The sequence below is a fragment of the Protomyctophum parallelum genome (assembly GCF_964188405.1).
Source record: "Protomyctophum parallelum genome assembly, chromosome: 2".
NCBI lineage: Eukaryota > Metazoa > Chordata > Actinopteri > Myctophiformes > Myctophidae > Protomyctophum > Protomyctophum parallelum.
Window position 1 is genome coordinate 28,220,776 of NC_139699.1, and position 18,741 is coordinate 28,239,516.

Sequence of the window (18,741 nt, forward strand, 5' to 3'; positions counted from 1 at the left end):
AGAATGTGAAAAGAGAGTTCCATGAACACAACACAACATTATGTGGTATTTCTGTCCAAAGTCCAAACAAACACCAGCTTATCGTATTGAGACCATAGGTCACAGTTTACTATGAAAACCAGCAAAACCTGTCAGTCAGTCCGTCATGCTAAAATATGCCAGTCAGTCCGTCACGCCTCGTGACACGCTCCATTATGGCCAATACAGAATTCATTCCATATGTTGATCTGACCTCATCTGACCTCACCCTGTACACTCAAGACACTGCCCCCGCTGTCACCCTTAGATCTCCATTATATGGAGCTGACCTGTTCTGACATTCCAGAACATTGAATGTTATATAGAGGTAGTAATCTAGGATCATAGCTAAGCCAAGAATCTATCATCAATCTAAACTGTAGAATACCAGGTCAACAACTGAACCTGGCATATGTCTAAAAAACATGCTACTGTATGAAATATGTCATATTTAACCTTTGCATGAGCCTGCAAGTGGTACGGGCAAGGTATAATTCGTTAAGGAACACATTTCCGGCTTGTCCAGTTTCAACAAACACAATAAGCCATTTTGGCAGGTTGGAAGCCGGATGGGGAAGGATTACTGCCTTAAGGTGCGCTCCCACCGCAAGATGAAATATCTTGCTAGATGCTTGAAGCGCTTCACTTTGGTCCTTTATTTTTGGAACGCAGTTCAGATCTAAGATTTACCTGGGAATTCCAATACAAAAAATAACGCTGTGACCCAGGGGTAGTGGGAGTACTTGGGTACTCTATCGTGTGATTTCATTTACCCGTCCATGAACAGTGTTCATTTCACACCGCTCTGCTGTAATATCATGCGTAATACAGTTTGGTTATTTACTCTCATTGGTGACACAAAAACACAATGGCCCACACATACTTCAGTTTTAGGTGATAAGATACTCACCTTTTCGGTGGTTAGTAAAAAACGGAGAGATACGTTGGGGTGATCGATGAGTCACTCATAACCATGGCGTGACGTCATGGTGTAGTTTTCCCAACCACCGCAGGTGTGAGTTAGGAAAGGAGTATTCAAGTTTATCACCGAAAAACTGGAGTATGCGTGGGCCTTGACAGTGTGAATGAATGTAGTACAGTAGGTACAGTATAGACTCTACCTTGTGAATGCTCTGCTTGTGCGTCTCCTTCTTCTTTTCCTCCTCTTTTCGGGCCTGAGCGACAGCTACACGCCGCTCCTCGTCCTGTGAAACACAGCGGGAACGGTCAGACCGTCGCTCCATTCATGGCAAAGAGTGGGACTGTGTGACACCACACAGTGATCCGGTCCTGTCCTCTGGTGCTGTTGATCAGAGTGGATGCCCCGGAGGCGAGCAGAGTGCAGGACAATCTCACAGCAGCCAGCTGCTGCATCACAGGATTATATATCGTTGTTGCCAGGCAGAAATCTCCATATTCTGACTTTTTTTGTACATTAATGCCCTACTGTGCTTCCTACATTAATACCCATCATACTACAGAGTCACACATGCTTCTGCCATTTTCGAATTTGAATCCTGAAAAGTAACGGTTTTGGACATACGATATGAGGTTTCTGCCTGACAGAGACTATATATATCTGTCTGATTGTCCATTTCAGAGATTAGCGGAGTCTAGCCACTGCCTTCTACCATGCAAAATGCAACGCTGACTGCTGGCACAATATGAGCCGTGTCATCCACCCACCCACCCACCCAGCCAGCCAGCCAGCCAGCCAGCCAGCCACCAGCCAGCCAGCCAGCCAGTCAGCCAGCCACCAGCCAGCTAACCAGGCACTGGAGGATGTGAAGCTCTCTTTGTCTGAGTCAGTGGAAACAATGGCTCGATGTCTGATCAATGGACTAGAACCCTGTGTCATTGTGTGTGTGTGTGTGTGTGTGTGTGTGTGTGTGTGTGTGTGTGTGTGTGTGTGTGTGTGTGTGTGTGCTCGCATGCGCGTGCGGGTGCATGTGCATGTGCGGGTGTATGTGGTGAAAATGTCATATTTCACCAAGGCAAGAAGATGAGACGCAAGTCTGATCTGTCTAATCAATATCTTATAGATTACAGAGAGGGCTATTTTCCACGTACAGAAATGTATTAATGTACAAATGTAAGGGCTGCAGACTCTTACTCAAATGGTCAACTGTTCAGTTAAGGCTTTTTGTTTTATAAATTGTTTGGATAACTTTATATGTAGATACTAGATATCACATGAGTTACTTTCTGAGAATGATAAGCTAATCCCTTACACTAGGAAAATATTCAGTGGGTCTTTGCGCAGTCGCCCTAGATCTAAAACTATGTTTGCACCTATAGTAAGAACTATATGTAAGAAGACAACAATGTGGACAGATTCATGTGCAGAATAGCTCTCAGAATCGGCAGCCAACAGCATGTCATGCAGCTTTTGGCTTTTTGATCGAACCCAAACTCGGTAGATAGAGGATAGTACTCCCAGATGAAGTCAGAGATGCATCTATCAATTCTGCCTCACAGCCTGGTTCATTTGCAGTACTAAATTCAAATATGATTGATAAATAGTAGCCACTCTTCAGACAGATGGATCTCAGCCATGACTGGTGGCATAGCAGCATGTTAGGGGCAAGTTTTCACAGCAGACAGAGACATATAGATCTTAACTTGGCCTGCAAGGTAGTTTCCAATGCAGCCATCTAATTCTGAGGGTGTACAAATGAAACCACTTGATTCCATTTGTACACTTTCAGAGTTACGTACACATAAGGGCATCATCAATCAAATTTTGTCTGGGAACGCACTGAAACCCCCTCAAGGAATAAATAAATAAATAAATAAACAAACAAACAAACAAACAGGACCAACAATTAAAAGTTATGTTTTTGTTTTACATTTTGCAACTTGAGTAAAAAATCAGTTTATCTAAAAGTCAATGAAATAATTTAGTTTCACCTAACAATGGTGTGTGTGGTACACGTATAGAGATTCTTTGGAAGTACAAGCTCAGACCTGGACGCTTGCATGCATGACGGCTTTCAAATGCCTGCTGGTACTGAGCTAAAGTGCCTCGCTGGCAAAGACAATAGCATCATGCTTGCAGAGCAGGGTTGAATTTTGATTTATTTAGCCAAGTGCTTCCGAGTAAGACATGTGGCTTCAATGGCCTGTAGGCCTGTGTGCTATAACAGCCAATTTGGCAGGCAACCATTGAGCATTTAATGGTCAAGCAGGGCTTAATTTGTGCCTGAGCTTTCCGGAGCCGAGTTCTGGTACTTGCCTGCTGCTCTCCGGGAAATCTAGAAGGTGCTCAGTCACCTCAAATGCACAATACAATACAATTTGTATTTACAATTACAGTTTTTATTTTAGGCTATTTATTATTATTCTACTTTCCCATTTTCCCCTCAATGTCCCTTCCTGCAATGGAAAGGGACCATGGATGAAAGGAAGCTGAATTAGGTTTGTAAATCATCACAATTGAAACACTTTATTACGCTCACTACGGTTAGTTGAAGAGGACTCTGCGCCTCACCCTCATTTCAAAGTAGTTGAAGTTGTCAAATGTCAATGCTTTCAACTTGATGAGAGAACATGACTTGTACAAATTAAGCACTGTGGTCAAGTTATTCAGATACCATCATACCTTTATTTGCCATTGTGTAAAACACATAGGAATTTGCTTTGACATTTGACAAAGCAAATTCCTATGTGTTTTACATTTAAATGTCAAGACGCACGCACACACACGCGCGACCGACAGACAGACACAATCATTACAATGATACAGACCACAATGACATGTAAAAACATGATATCCATACTGTAAACATAATATACACAGTAAGATTCTCAGTGTTTATCCATTTGTAACTCTGTGAGTGTAAAATTGGGAACAGATTATGTAGTATAGAGCACATGCATAAAGTCAGTTGTGAAATCTAATCGAGTGTCAAAGTGAGTTTAATGACGCCATTTAAAAGTATATTCAGTGATTTCACTTAATTCAAATATCACTTATTTTTTTGTTTTGTTGTGATAATCCTCCCTACTATAGAGTGTGCTGACCATATAAGGAGTTCCTCCCTGTCCCCTGTCCCAGTTAACCCCTGGGGGTCAAAAAACCGTAGGTTTCGTTTTTGGCTAGGTGGCCCAGCCTTCATCCAATCAGGATAGAGAGGAACCTTCCGCCAATCATGATCGAGAGGGGGCGGGCCTTGGTGCATGTGCTGTTGACCTGTTGCGTGTCCCCCCACTGTAATGAGTGCATACAGTGCAGTGTGCACATGTTGTTACCGGCCGGACCGGGGGTTTTCCAAATCACCCAAATCACTGAATGCTCCTTTAATACAATCAGATAGGACTTTTCTGTTTGGACTGTCAAGGCCAGTAAGGAGATTTTTTGCCACTCAGTAGGTGTTCCTGCATAACTTCCGGGTATGATGATGATGTCACGGGCATACCCCCTATGGAGCACCGAAGTCTGACGTCAATATGGGCAGTGGGTGCTAAGTCCACGGGTTCATGTACTTTTTATTTGCATTGTAATCCCCATAGGGGGATTTTAGATCGCCTCATATAAGAACTGTGATTGAAAAATAAGCAAATCATCCCGGCCGTTTCACTCATATGGATATGAAGAATCAGCTGACTGTGGGAAACCGCTAATGTTACTGCTGCTGAATTAGTTCTATTTTTGCTAGAATCGGTACTGTATAAACGATACAGAGACACCTCCCCGACCACAATTCTTATACGAGAAGATTTTAAGATGACCCCATGTTATTCTCCATAGAGAAAAACTTCCATGAACCAGGGGATGAGCGAGTGACGTCAGGACTTCGGCGCTCTATTGTCTTTGCCAGCATGGCAGTTGCTCAGTACCAGCAGGCATTTGAAAGCTGTCATTTGTTCCCATTTGTACACTCTCAGGGGTCATTTAACACGAAAGGTGCGTTCAGACTTGAATTTAAATATTCGCCTCGGTTCGTTCCGTTTGTGCTGCACCAGGTCGTGTCGCGCCCGTTCGCGGCGCTCGCGCAACTTCTCGTCTTTGCAATGACTTTGTATGTAATCGCGCCGCTCTAACCATCCAAGTCTGAACGCACCTTTAGTATGTGCTGTAGAGTCTATCTAGACTCTACAGCACATACTGTACATGCAACACACACACACACACACAGCGTGTTGTTACCGTGATGCGCTTCATGTCCAGCTGTCTGAGTTGAAGCACACAGCGCAGGACGGCCTGCTTGTACCATGTCTCCAGGGCTAAAGGGTTCCCATCCAGGGTGAGCTCACAAAGGGAACGGGACTCTCCAAGGCAGGCTAGCTCGTCAACACTGCACACACACACACACACACACACACACACACACACACACACACACACACACACACACACACACACACACACACACACACACACACACACACACACACACACACACACACACACACACACACACACACACACATTTCAGGGTATACTCAAATGCAATGTCCATGTATTTGCCAAATCCATAATAACATTGTTTTCCTAGAAACCTGCACTATCCACACGTTACACACAGATTATTTTTATTTGCTAAATACAAATAGTACTAGTTATGGCATCAATTTCAAATCATTGAATCATATAGCATCGCCTTGAATGAACCAATATCGTCCATGTTTCATTATCGTCAACCACACTGTTACATTACACCCTTAAGTTATCATGAGGCTGAGTTGAACAAGGTGGGGTGGATTTAGTCTTCCTCAGTATACTGGGTATAATGTGCATGCATATGTTCACGCCGATTTCTGAGCAATTAGCTGCACACAGGGTGAAAACATAATCGCCTCCCTCTTCATAAATCGTGGTTTAAAAAAAAAAGTGGTTAAGCCCATCCCTGATATTCCTGTGAGGATTTGCCTCTGAGGTTCAGCAATCTTGGATTATGGTTTAAGAGTGAGACTAGAATTGGAACAATCTGATTGAAATTAATCCCTGTTTAAAGTTAAATCGAAATCAGGTTTAAATTAAATGTGGGTTAGATTGAATCCATGCTTAAAATGTTGTGCAACATGATTAAACATTAAAACTCTGATGCGCACATGCGCGCACACACACGCACACACACACACACACACACACACACACACACACACGTATGAGTCAAGTAGGTTTCTAAACTTTAATCCAGGATTGCATTCGACCACAAGGGCTCTGCTAAATTGGCATGGCAGGTTGTCAGCCTAGCAGAGCAATCCCACAGGCGAAGAGGGGTTGCCAAACGTTTTCAGCTGGAGGCTCAAAAATTATATTTGGTGTCTCGATCCCACTGACCCATTGCATAAACCACTTAAGAAGTAGTTGTAAGCATTATAAGCAATAGACCTATTTTTTGGTTAAAACAAAACGTGTTTTATTAAAAGGTTAAAGTACACTATATTCTGATAGTAATCATTGCTATAGACTAAAGAGTGTTTGTTCAGTTATAGGGGATCTCTTCGATAAACAGAAAATACATTTCAAGTGGGTGGGAAATCTTTAGCCAATGAGGAATAGTACCCATTTTTCAGCTTAAAGGAGAATTCCATACTAAAAGGCTTTCTTATCTTTCTTTATAGTTGTTACCTCCCCACCAAAGAGGTCCAGGTGTTATTTTGTGCAAAAGCTCCTTATTGGCTATTTCCCCTACCATGAGCCCTACATGAATTGCATTGAATTGAATGGGAATTGAATGGGGCTATGGGGTGTTGTGCTAATTCGCTTATTTCCATCGCTCAAAATTATAATTTCTTTGTATATATCCTCTCTTCATAATGTAAATAATATCCCAAGCAGCACACTTTACTACTTCTTTCGATGGAAATAAGCGAATTAGCATAACACCCCATAGCCCCATTCAATTCCCATTCAATGCAATGCAATTCATTGAGGGCTTATGGTAGGGAAAATAGCCAATAAGGAGTTTTTGCACAAAAAAACAACTGGACCTCTTTGGTGGGGACGTAACAACTACAAAGAAAGGTAAGAAAGATAAGAAAGCATTCTAGCATGGAATTCTCCTTTAATGTATAGTGTTCCAGTTCCAATTTTGTCTGCTTATTTCTTTGTGTCATCGCTTCTGTATTCTCTCTCCTGATTGGATAAAATTGGTATCCCGATCAGAAGATGCATTTTTTGTTTAATGAAGAGCTGGAGAGACAAGGAGCCTCATGTTACTGAACAAACACTAGATACCAATGAGTAATATCAGAATATAAAGCAATGTAACACTTACTGCAGATTGCAGATTGTATTGTAATTTGGGATATGCAAACTGGGATATGCAAACTTGACCTTGACCTTATTTTAACAACATAATTCACTTACCCTATCTTTAAGCCCTATATTAAAAAAATAAAATAGGGCAAATAGCTGCAATATGAAGTGATGTTGTAGATCTGCTATTTAAAAAAAAATTGTGAACATTTCAGAAAATGTATTCCAAAATTGGGAGATGTTTTTGTTTCTTCTTTTGTGTCTTTTTGGAGGAAAGATAATTAAAAGTGAAGTGAGGGGCTTTTAAAAGGCTATTCATTCATGACCCATAAAAATAGGTGCACAACACAAAATTGGTTGTGGACAGACATAATGGAGAAAGAACATATAGGGCCAGGGCTACCTACTGTATGCTTGGAAAACACTGCTGTAGAAGCAAGCATGTGGGAAGGAAAGACATGCAAAGCCACAGAACGCTGTGTGAGGTTGGTGATAATACATTGTTCTAATTTGTGATAATGATCTCTGGAGCTGCCTAAATCAGGCATGTCCTCTCCCCCCTCCCTCTCTCCCTATCTCCCTCCCTCCCTCTCTCTCCCTCTCTCTCTCTCTCTCCCTCTCTCCCTCTCTCTCTCTCTCTCTCCAGAATGCAAACTGTTAGCCTAAATACTGTATGGAAGTCCAAAAGGTAGACATAGGTTCTAAAATGGTGCCATTGTTGTATGTTATAGGAATGATAGCCTCAAATGTCAGACAATGCAGAGATAAAATTGTGCTCCCTAATTTATCACTGTAGTAAAATAATCTCTCTCTGGGGGGGAAAGAACATTTAAAGTAAAGTTGAGGACACACATCTGAAATGTGTCATTTAGCATACTGTCATTTAGTCACAGTGTCACATAGTGTCATTTAGCATACTGTAACAGAAAGTATGGGATTAAGAGTAGTATGTTAGTGTGATGTGTCAACATACATTAGATAGATCCATCTGACTGTGAGGACAAGGTGACACACAGTGGGCTGGCCTTGGTAGTGACACTGTCCCAGAGAGATGGAGAGATGATGGCATCACTGAGGCAGCCGGAGGGACAGGAACTCAAATACTGTAACTCCACTTAATATACTTGGATCAGAAAGCAACCACAGATAGAAAAAGTATGTGTACTGTACAGTATTTGCATGTGCCAACTGCCAACTATCGCTACTGTGTGTGTGTGTGTGTGTGTGTGTGTCCATGTGCACGCAGGGAAGTATGTTTCCGCTAGGCAACTTAACATGGACCACACATTCACACGCCTTCTCCTAGCAACCGCTGCTCTACTTCCGAATCCCTCATTCATCCAGCGTCATTTATTCATTCCATGCCAGGCATGGATGAATGTGAATGGATGGATGGATGAATGGATGGCTGGATGACTCAAACCACTGCAGCGGCTGCTGCCTGGTACTTCTGCTAACAGCATGCTAACTACTGACCAAGAAACAGCTAAGCTGTGTCGTCACCATGCGGGTTAAAACCGTCTCTGTGACAGCGATCCTATCTCCTTTGTGACCCACGCGTCCCTTCCTGCTGCAGCACGTTGGCCAGGCCAAGCCCAGCCCAGTGACAACAAGGGAGGGGACATTGCTGCGCCGTGGGGGCCAGGCCGGCTGCACGTCCCTGTGCTGTCGAATCAGCCCTGCGGAGAGGAGGGGGTTAAGCGTCAGTCTGCAGCCCACAGTGCTTACCTGGTGATGCTGTTGCAGCTCAGAAAGAGCCGCTGCAAGCAGGGCAGCCGGTCCACCTCGGTCTACACAACCAGCAGAGGATAGAGAGAGAAAGAGAGAGAGAGAGAGAGAGAGAGGAGCGGGAGATGGGGGCGAGAAAGAGATAGAAGGATGAGGAAGGGGAGACGGCATTAGTTAGGAGGACAGGAGCTTAGCGACTCAGACCTCCCCATCTCTCTCTCATTTTCTCCCAGTCACCTTGCACAGCTCCCAGCTCTGGCATACAGCCCCATCCAGCCATGCGCGCACCGCCCGCACGCACGCACACACGCTCACGCTGCTGCACGCTACTGCTTCGTCTGCAGAGGGGAAGGGCGGGGAGGGAGAGGTGGAGGAGAGAGGAGAGAACTGAGGAAGCGTGTGGAGAGGGGGGGGGGGGGGGGGGGAGAAACAGAGCTCTGCGCTAATGCAGAGATCCCCCCTGCTGCAAGGAGCACACACACACGCACACGCGCGCACACACACACACACACACACACACACACACACACACACACACACACACACACACACACACACACACACACACACACACACACACACACACACACACACACACACACACACACACACACACACACACACACACACACACACACACACACACACACACACACACACACACACGATACTGTAGCAGCTAGCTGAGCTAACTACCCAAGAACAAAGAGCCAACAGGCAGGGCATGGGAGAAACACATCTGAATAGTAAATTCAGTGTGAATTGATTTTCTATTGTTCCAGTGGTGGCTGTTTCATGTGGCAGCTGAATCAATGGAGGCTTTTTACCAGGAGGAAGACTGTAAGGGCAGCCAGTTGGCTGGAACGTTAGAGATGAGATGAGACAGACACACACACACACACACACACACACACACACACGTGCGCGTACATACGCAACATCATCAGCAGATCCATCTTCTAAAGAGATGAAAATGAAGATGGCATGTTAAGCAGTAGCAGGGGCCAGGGAGGTTGGTTGAACATCCATCGTAGCAGCAAAGGGGAGAGAGGTCGCTCCAAGAAGTAGAGCCCCAGAGAGCTGCGTCAGCATCAGCCCATATTGCAGACGCCACCTCTCTTTGCCTGCCTGCCTTCCACAGCAATATACCCTGCCAGGCTCCATTCAAATGACATGTTAGCCCGGCCTGAACTATAGAGAGGAAGGAAAGGAGGAGGAGTCATGGGGGAAGGAATAAGGGGAGGGAAGAGTGGAGAGGATAGAAGAAGAGAGGAGAAGGGGTTACTGTAGTTTTCATGAGGTCGGATAGGTTTAAGTGGGAGAGTGGCAATAGAGACGTGGTTATGGGGGGGGGGGGCATAAAGGGGGGTAACAGAGAGGTGAGTGGGACAGCAGGCTGTCTAGGTTCAATACATTACCAGCTCTATGTTATGAATAAATAACTACATTGGGTTGGGTCATGGCAAAGATAGACAAAGACAGCTACCCTTGCACCCTCGCTCAGCACTGAACTCGGAGTCTGACTAGAACATCAGTCACGAGGCCAAGTATAACACTGTGTCCAACTTTGTCACTAAATGTGGACAACCTATCCTATACTTTACTCAAATCAGTGAGGTTTGTAGTTCATTCTGAGTCATTTTTCATAGTACTTACCCAGAGTCCCATCTATCCATTCAGATACTGTACATTTAGAGTGATTTTCTGATAATTTTGACCCAACAGAATGGAGCTATATCTCCACACAGACGAAAATCATCAGTGCATCCTTGTCAGGCATACTTCAGTAGAAAATAATCTGTAAGTGTTCACAGCAAGGTGTGTGATTTATAATGTGACTATATGAGTAACAGTGTCATGATTTCAGATTCTTTTTTTCCAAAAGCATTTTTTTCCCCCACAAACTAAATGTTATTGAGTCCCTTTGCATTGGGCTAACGACAGACATCTCCACGTCTCAATCTCCAAACCTCTGCTCATTACATTGATTCCACACTAGCATAACTAGACTAGAGGTTGTAAGAGTACGAGTATTTTTTTCTCTCTTTTCTTTGGATTAAATGATGCATATGTGAGCTAGCTGGTTCAGGCAGATACACTGTACACTTAATTTAAGAGGTTTCACACATCACATGTGGATGTATACGGATGCGTTATTATTACACTCTACACACTATTGCACATGGTGAGCCATGTGTATATGCTGACATGGCAATCAGCTGATCAATGTGTGGGGTTATTTAAACACACCTCAGCTCTCTGCTCTTCCTCCTGGTCTATTGGTATGACCCTGTTTGCTCCCACTGCCACCCCAGCAGTGCAGCACCACCTATTAGTTCTAATCTGTTCCCCATGGGGGGTTGCTATTGTATTTTTAGATTTAGCAGAGCCTGAACGCGAAGACAAAATATAATATTCACACTTGTATGTACATTCTATAAATAAAATATTAGTTTCAATCTATTGAGTGAGTGAGTTATCTGACTGAAGAGTTGATTGATGACTAACAAAGTCTTCCTTGGTGGCATCTGATTGATCAATATACTGTAGTGTACATGTTTCCAGTGGTCCTCCTATCATGGTAAGTGTTCGTAGTTCACTGACTTCATGACTTAACACATGTACTCATAGGACCAAATAAGAAAGCAGCCTCCATTAAAAGGCTCATTAAAAGTCACACAAATCATGAACAACAAAGGAAACACTTCTCTCCACTTATTAAACACAGACGGGGGCTTTCCCAAGTCTGTCAAGGGAACGCTTTCAAAGAGTTGGATGTCAATAACACTAAATAAATAATAATAATAATAATATCTCAAATTTACATAGCACTTTTCTAAGTACCAAAAGACACTTTACATGCATGGGGGTAGGAGGACAAAACAACAAAAGAAAATATGGTATGTTCTGTATGGTTGTCACATGTATTGTGTGTAAACTAGAAAAAGTGCCCTTCTGGGCACAGGTCTCCACCAGGAGGATAGGAGTGTGTGATGTTTAGCAAAATGTTTAAGAGTAATAATAAACATGGTGTGTGTGTGTGTGTGTGTGTGTGTGTGTGTGTGTGAGAGAGACACGGCTTGGCCTGTTGTAGCTCCACCATGAGGCTGATTAGAAAACTGTCTGGAATATGCATGCATAGTTTCATCGCAATCGGACGCTGCATTGAGTAGTTGTGGCGATTTGTACAAAACGGGTACAAAGCGGGCTACTCCTGAAAAGTTTAGAAGCCAATCATAGCCAATGAGGGTGGATTATGAGATATCAAACAAACCCGTCTTGATCACATGACTGGCTCTAGAGAGACTGTGTACCAATTTGCGTGATGTTTGGACAAAATCTGTAGGTGTACTGTCCAAAAACGTGTTTTGCACAAAGCGCCCTCCTGGTGGCGCTATAACAGGCCGTTCTGGAAATTTCATCGACAGAGTTAGATTAGCTGTTCACAGACCGACGGATGGATGGACAGAGTGCAAAACATACTCTCTCCCCATACCTTCGGCCTGGTGGAGACAACAATGCATCAGTGAGACAGGTGGGTGTGCAGTTAGCTGGGAGAAGCCATATTGAAGAGGTGGGTTTTGAGAGCGGTTTTGAGGGTTTGAGGGACTTCTCTGAGACTATTGCATTCCACAGGTTTGGGTTGGCCAAAGGAAAAGCTCTATCACCCCAGGTACTGTACTTGGTCCAGGGGACCTCAAGAAAGTAAGATAGGGCCCAATTTCTTTCCAATAGCTGCTGTGCATATAGAGACTACAAAGTACGATATCAAACATAAGAAAATAGAGGCAGGCAGGTTAGGCTTGTTCTCAACATTCTAATGATTAATGAATGCTCCGTCATACGATAGTGTCGGGTGCCAAGAATAGCTCATGTACAAATTCACAATGCAATGCATCCGCATAGCTTGGAGATTGGCTAACAAACCAGCCATTCTACAAAGTCACATTGTGAGCTTTTAGATCTCCTATTCTTGCTACATGGAAGGTCTTTGGATTCCAAACATTCACAAACCACTTTCACAGTTATGCCTAATCTTTACGTGGTTGTGTCAAGCATAAATCATTGCATTAGACTAGCCTGATTGATATTTGAAGTGGCTGGTTGAGCAGGCAAGCCCAGTACAGCAGCCACTCCAAGGTAGAAGGACTCGTCAATGCTCAACAGGGACAACTTGAATCAGAGAGAATAATAGCTGGGCACTTCAGGGAAGACAACATAAAATACTGGAGGACTCGATTGGTCTGCACGTACATTGCACGTATATTTTTGCCGTTTTTGCCACATGATAGGGTACAGTACTTAGACAGGGAAAGGGGGAGAGAGATGGGGGGAAGACATGCGGCAAGGGCCGGTGGGCTCGGGACTCGAGCCTGCTACACGCAGTCAGGCTGGATTACCGGCCTGGACCACTCAGCCACGGCCCACGGCCCAGGGCTGTATTTTGCAGGAGTTATTATTTTTTAAGTTAAAACCTCAGTCTCCCCTGCAAAATGTTAGTTTTGCACAATTATGCTCTACTTTCAACCTTCTGTTCTGTTCAAGCATTTACACTTGCATGAGGCTTTGACCATTTTCTTGCAGTGTATGAGAATCTTTATTTCTTTTACAATCATTAAATTCAGCAGTGACTGACCTGCTCTGCATAAGCTCAAGACAGGTTGGGAAACTGAACTGGGCATCACTGTCAGATAAAGGAGTGGGACAACACATTAAATGCAATAACGTCATCCGCTTCTTGTGCAATGCTTCTCCTCATTAAATGACGTCATAATTATAGATCCATTTAAATCTAGGTCATCTAAAATGTATCCAAGCAATCTCTGACACCTGTGATGGATTCTCTCAGGTATGCTCTCAGGTATCGTGCTGTGGTCATGCTTGGTGGAACGCTGGAGATACTTAGGGCTCCATTAAGCAGTTCAAATAATATTACTACCGGTAATCATATTACAGTTTTATGAGCTGGGGGCGTGTGGTATGTCATATTGCAATTTTGGGCATGTTAAGAAGCGCTTTCGACACCCCGTGGATTGCGCAAAACGGCCTTGAATTAGTCATGGGTGTGTTTAAGGAGTGTTTGAGACGTACCCAATCAACATGGCCGTACTATTCTCTTTACCAGTCAGCTGATGTCACATACGGAATGCGCACTTTGGGGATCGTGGTATTACATTTCTTCAGGCTGGCACCATAGAAGACATGACATGACATGGTCACATTTGGGTTAATTATTCCTATTGCACTGCATGCTGTCACCTTTATGCCTCAAAATAATTTGTTTCTATTGAAAAACACCAGTAAAATAACGTTTATTATATTTTATTTCATTCAAGTCATGAAGGAATGAGTTGAATGCTGCTGCTTAATGCTGTGCCTGTGGCCCCGATGGTATATGGTCTTCGCTCTTAGCATTTTATTGAAGTAGACTTGAATCGGGTGTGATACAGCATATGAAAGCAAACTTCCCACGGATTATGGAGATGTTTTTAATTTTATTTATTTTTAAGGTTGAGAAATGAAAGAATTATGGCCGTTTCTAATATCAACATTTTACAAAAAAAAGACGCAAAATGAGGCTGTTGCCATGTCTCATAGAAACAAGTAAATAGGTCTATAAAAATAAGTGCATATAACAGGGGTCTGTAACCTATTTTAAATGAAGTGCCATGTTTTTATTTTCTAGATAGTGAGTCTGCCATATCCAGATTAATTTTAATGACACCACATTAAAATAAAAAAACAGAGTACGTGGTGTGTATATGTATGACTAGCTCTTAATGATGACGTAAGAAATATGGTCATTTGTGGTCATTTGGTCCCAGCAAACCAGGCACAGATTTGCTGTTTTCTTGCATAAACATCAAATGGCGGAACAGCTGTCACGGTTTTTGGCGCAAAGTAACCACAGTATACCGCTAATCAACTTACAACTACACACTTTATACAGTATAGAGTATAGAGTATATATGTATACGTATATAGTATATGCCTATATACTATATATATACTATATATATTTCTTACGTCATCATTTAGAGCTAGTCATACGTATACGATATACATAATCAGTAAAAATAAAATAGCAAATTGTGCCTGATCTGCTGGGACCAGTACGTGGTGTGTATATGTGTGACTAGCTCTTAATGATGACGTAAGAAATATGGTCATTTGTGGTCATTTGGTCCCAGCAAACCAGGCACGGATTTGCCGTTTTCTTGCATAAACATCAAATGGCGGGACAGTATCCTTCACAGAGATACTGAGATTTGACAGTTTACAGCGGTCGAAAGGACTTGCGCGCTCTGCTTGCGCACTAGTTGGCCATTTATGGCCTACTAGTGTGCAACAAGCAAGTATGCACTCGACAGAGTGCAGTTCTAGTTTTAAATATGTTCTTGTACATTGTTATAATGATCATTATATATATCCCCCTGCAGTCAGAGTTCATAGTTTTAATGAATGAATGTGATGCATTGTGAGCTGGTATAGATCTGCTATTTTCAAAAGTAATCTTGGAAATTTTTAATTTAATTTTTGGATTAGCCGTCCTTAGTTGGGCAAATGCATTCATCTGGGGATCCTTGACATGGGAATGTGCTGTGTGAGGATCACTGGTTTAAACAACATTAGGAGAAAAGCCCAAATAACCACTTTAGAAACAAGAAAAGCAACCACAACTAGTAGGCTACAACTACCAATATTTACAAGCAACTTTACAGAAAAAGAAGCCGCTTATAATAAACTGACATGGCAACACTCCAGCAGCCTCCAAGAGCCGCTCAAGTGTAAAATCAAACGGTGCTTTTTGCGACCTTTATGAGGTGGTCAGACCCACGTCTAATCGTTATGCGCTGAGTGTTTTTAGGTCAAGGGGCTTAATAGCAAATTGCGCAAAGCGAAAATAATTAACATATGCACACTCCCACAATGCTAAAATATTCAGGAACGCCGTATGCCATATGTGTGCGCGTTCAACACGGGCCGATATGCCTTTCATTATACGATATGTGCGCAGAGCGAGGGCAATTTATGTATTACCCCATTGTAAAACGGATCTTCAAAATGGCACCCTTAGTATTTGTGGTGTTCCTGAAGAGGGTGTTAGAATGAATAAGTTAATGTCCTCTCTTTTGCGTCATTAAATTCTTCCCTAAAACACACCCTGGCTGTGGGTGTAAAATATCATTTCTGTAATCGGAAAAGTTTGTGTTTTCTGTTGAAAGATTGCAGCTTCTCATCTCTCTGTCACATTAGACTAGAGATTATGTGGATATTTTATGGATTGTTCTGGGGGGAGTATGTGTGTAAATCCATATAATTGTGTACAACATGTGTACACTACTGTATGTGTGGAATACACTGTCTGGATGTTATCTTGAATGGGAATAAAAACGGAGGATTTCTGTAATCAGTACCAGCTGTGCTGGACGGATGCGCAGATATGGGGAATTAAACGGGTGAGCTTCATTTTTATTGGCCTTTATCGATGTGTGTCTCTACATGTTGTCACGCAGCACGTTTTCGTTTTCAGGAAGTAATTAAGAATATATGTTATTGACTTTTTATATAAAAACACACAGAAATGAGAATTTCCCCATTTTTTTGGCATGTTTGGCATATGATGACCACGGATAGGTCTAAAAGTGTGAAAAACATATTTTTTATTTCACAACGCCTTTAAGAGGTGCTAGCCCCTCCTATGTCCAGCTTTGAGGGTGCGTTAAACACAAAATTTGTCCTAACACAAACATTAAATGCCATTGAGAATGAATGGCCAATATTACGTCATTATCCCAACACAAACATTACATGCCATTGAATATAAATGGCCAGTTTTGAGTGTTTGTATAACACACAAACATTGAAGACAAAAGTGAGGACACAAATTATAATTGGCCGGAATGGGATGATGTACACAGGACTGCCTTTTTGTCTCCACCAGGCCGAAGGCATGGGGGGAGAGTACGTTTTGCACTCCGTCCGTCCGTGTGTCCGTCCGTGTGTGTGTCCGTGAGCAGCTAATCTCGGCCACCGTTAACCCGGTTGATGCCAAATTTTGCACACACACTCCCTGGATGCCAACGATGAACCTCTGCCCCAAACTTTCCAGAACGGCCTGTTATAGCGCCACCAGGAGGCCGCTTTGTGCAAAACAAGTTTTTGCACAGTACACCTACAGATTTTGTCCAAACATCGCGCAAATTGGTACACAGTCTCTCTAGAGCCATTCAACGAAACGGGTCTTTCAGATTTCTCAGACTCCATCCTGATTGGTTAAGATTGGCTTCCAAAGTTCACAGGAGTGCTCAGTTTCAAACAAAATGCTGCAATCATGAACACATCTCATGATTTCCGTGAAATTGTGCACGCACATTCCCACTAGGCTGAGGAAGAAATGCCACATGAACAATTTCAACTCAGCCTCAAGGTGGCGCTATAACTGGCCGAAAAGTGTTTTTACCTCTAACTGCACGGATCTGTGGATAACTTTGTATGCCAACTCCCTAGTTTACTTTTGTTGCCCTTTTATCCAACCACCAGATGAAGGCAAGCTGCAATGTCCTACATTCCTATCCTGGTGGAGACCTGTGCCCAGAAGGGCACTTTTTCTAGTTTTTACTGTTTAGATGAACATTTCTATAACCATAAACAAGGTAATCGGTGTATCAGTGTGCAGTAAACACACAGCTGACAAGGTATGCCAAGCCCAGAAAGATGGTGCACTCTTCAATAGTCTATTAAGCCAAATCAAAATGGGAGTCTAAACAGACGGATTAATAACGGATTAATGCAGGGCAACATTGTCCAAAGAACTGCATCAACCTTGTTGCTATATTTCACAAGAGGTTGCCAAGAGATTAAGCTAGTAATGTATTAGAGATCAAATCCTAGCACAGCCTTCTCTGCCGTGTCCTCACGCTTTATACAGTACCTCACATTCAGGTTTTCAACGTTCTCAGTACAGAGAGAACACACTAGCTCAGTGGTTTTCAACCTTTTTCATAATTTATTCTGCATTTGAGCAACGGACCACCATTTGATGAGATTTACAGTAGCCTCTCAGAACCAAAACTTTGTCCACAATTCCATGCTGTATTGATGTTACCACAGGAGAGACAACTGGCAAACGTTGATCAAAATAATTATTCTACATTCTCTAATTGTGTAGATTTCTTGTAAATCAAGAAGTGCAGGTGTTTAACAATACTTTGAGACTTCTTGTAAATTAAGTAATGCCGGTGTTTAACAATAATCTTACTCTTGAGAACGTCAAATGAAACCAAATGGACTGGGTCCAGATGGTTTCATTTTACAGTCTCAAGATTTAGGTCTATTTGGTTACCAACTCTCCATCAATTATTAGCTAGGTGACCACCTCAAGGACTACTGGTAGTCCCCGGGCCACTGGTTGTAAACCACTGCACTAGCTGACTATCATAATTTAAAATATATAGATCGTATTTTTTACTAGGAAACATCAAACGACATTTTTCACCCTGGGTTTGACTTTATGCCAAATTCAACCTCACTTACTGTAGTAGAATAGTTAGACGCACTTGAACATTCTCAGCATCGGCCCACCCCCGACAATAATCCCAGACTGACTTAATATTATAAGTTGTCTGCTCCGGAAATATGGAAACCATGTTGATCTTAATGAATAGTCTGCCATATAATTAAACACGTTAGTGGTGTAATTCAGTCAAGTGGATGCTGAGTGCCCAAGATAATTGCTACATACTGTGCATAACTCTGACAGAACACGGTTCCATACGATATAATCA

At 42.7% G+C, this 18,741-nt stretch overlaps 1 protein-coding gene across 1 annotated transcript in view; it reads right to left on the reverse strand.

Moving 5' to 3' along the window:
- Positions 1 to 18,741, reverse strand: part of lrrc49 (leucine rich repeat containing 49) — a 72,855-nt gene that overhangs the window by 30,984 nt on the left and 23,130 nt on the right. Inside the window, exons 5-7 of the mRNA XM_083792160.1 lie at positions 8,954 to 9,015; positions 5,168 to 5,315; positions 1,140 to 1,223 (exon numbers count right to left, since the gene is read on the reverse strand). Of these exons, the coding sequence (XP_083648286.1) occupies positions 1,140 to 1,223; positions 5,168 to 5,315; positions 8,954 to 9,015 (294 nt within the window). The remainder of the gene's footprint in view (positions 1 to 1,139; positions 1,224 to 5,167; positions 5,316 to 8,953; positions 9,016 to 18,741) is intronic.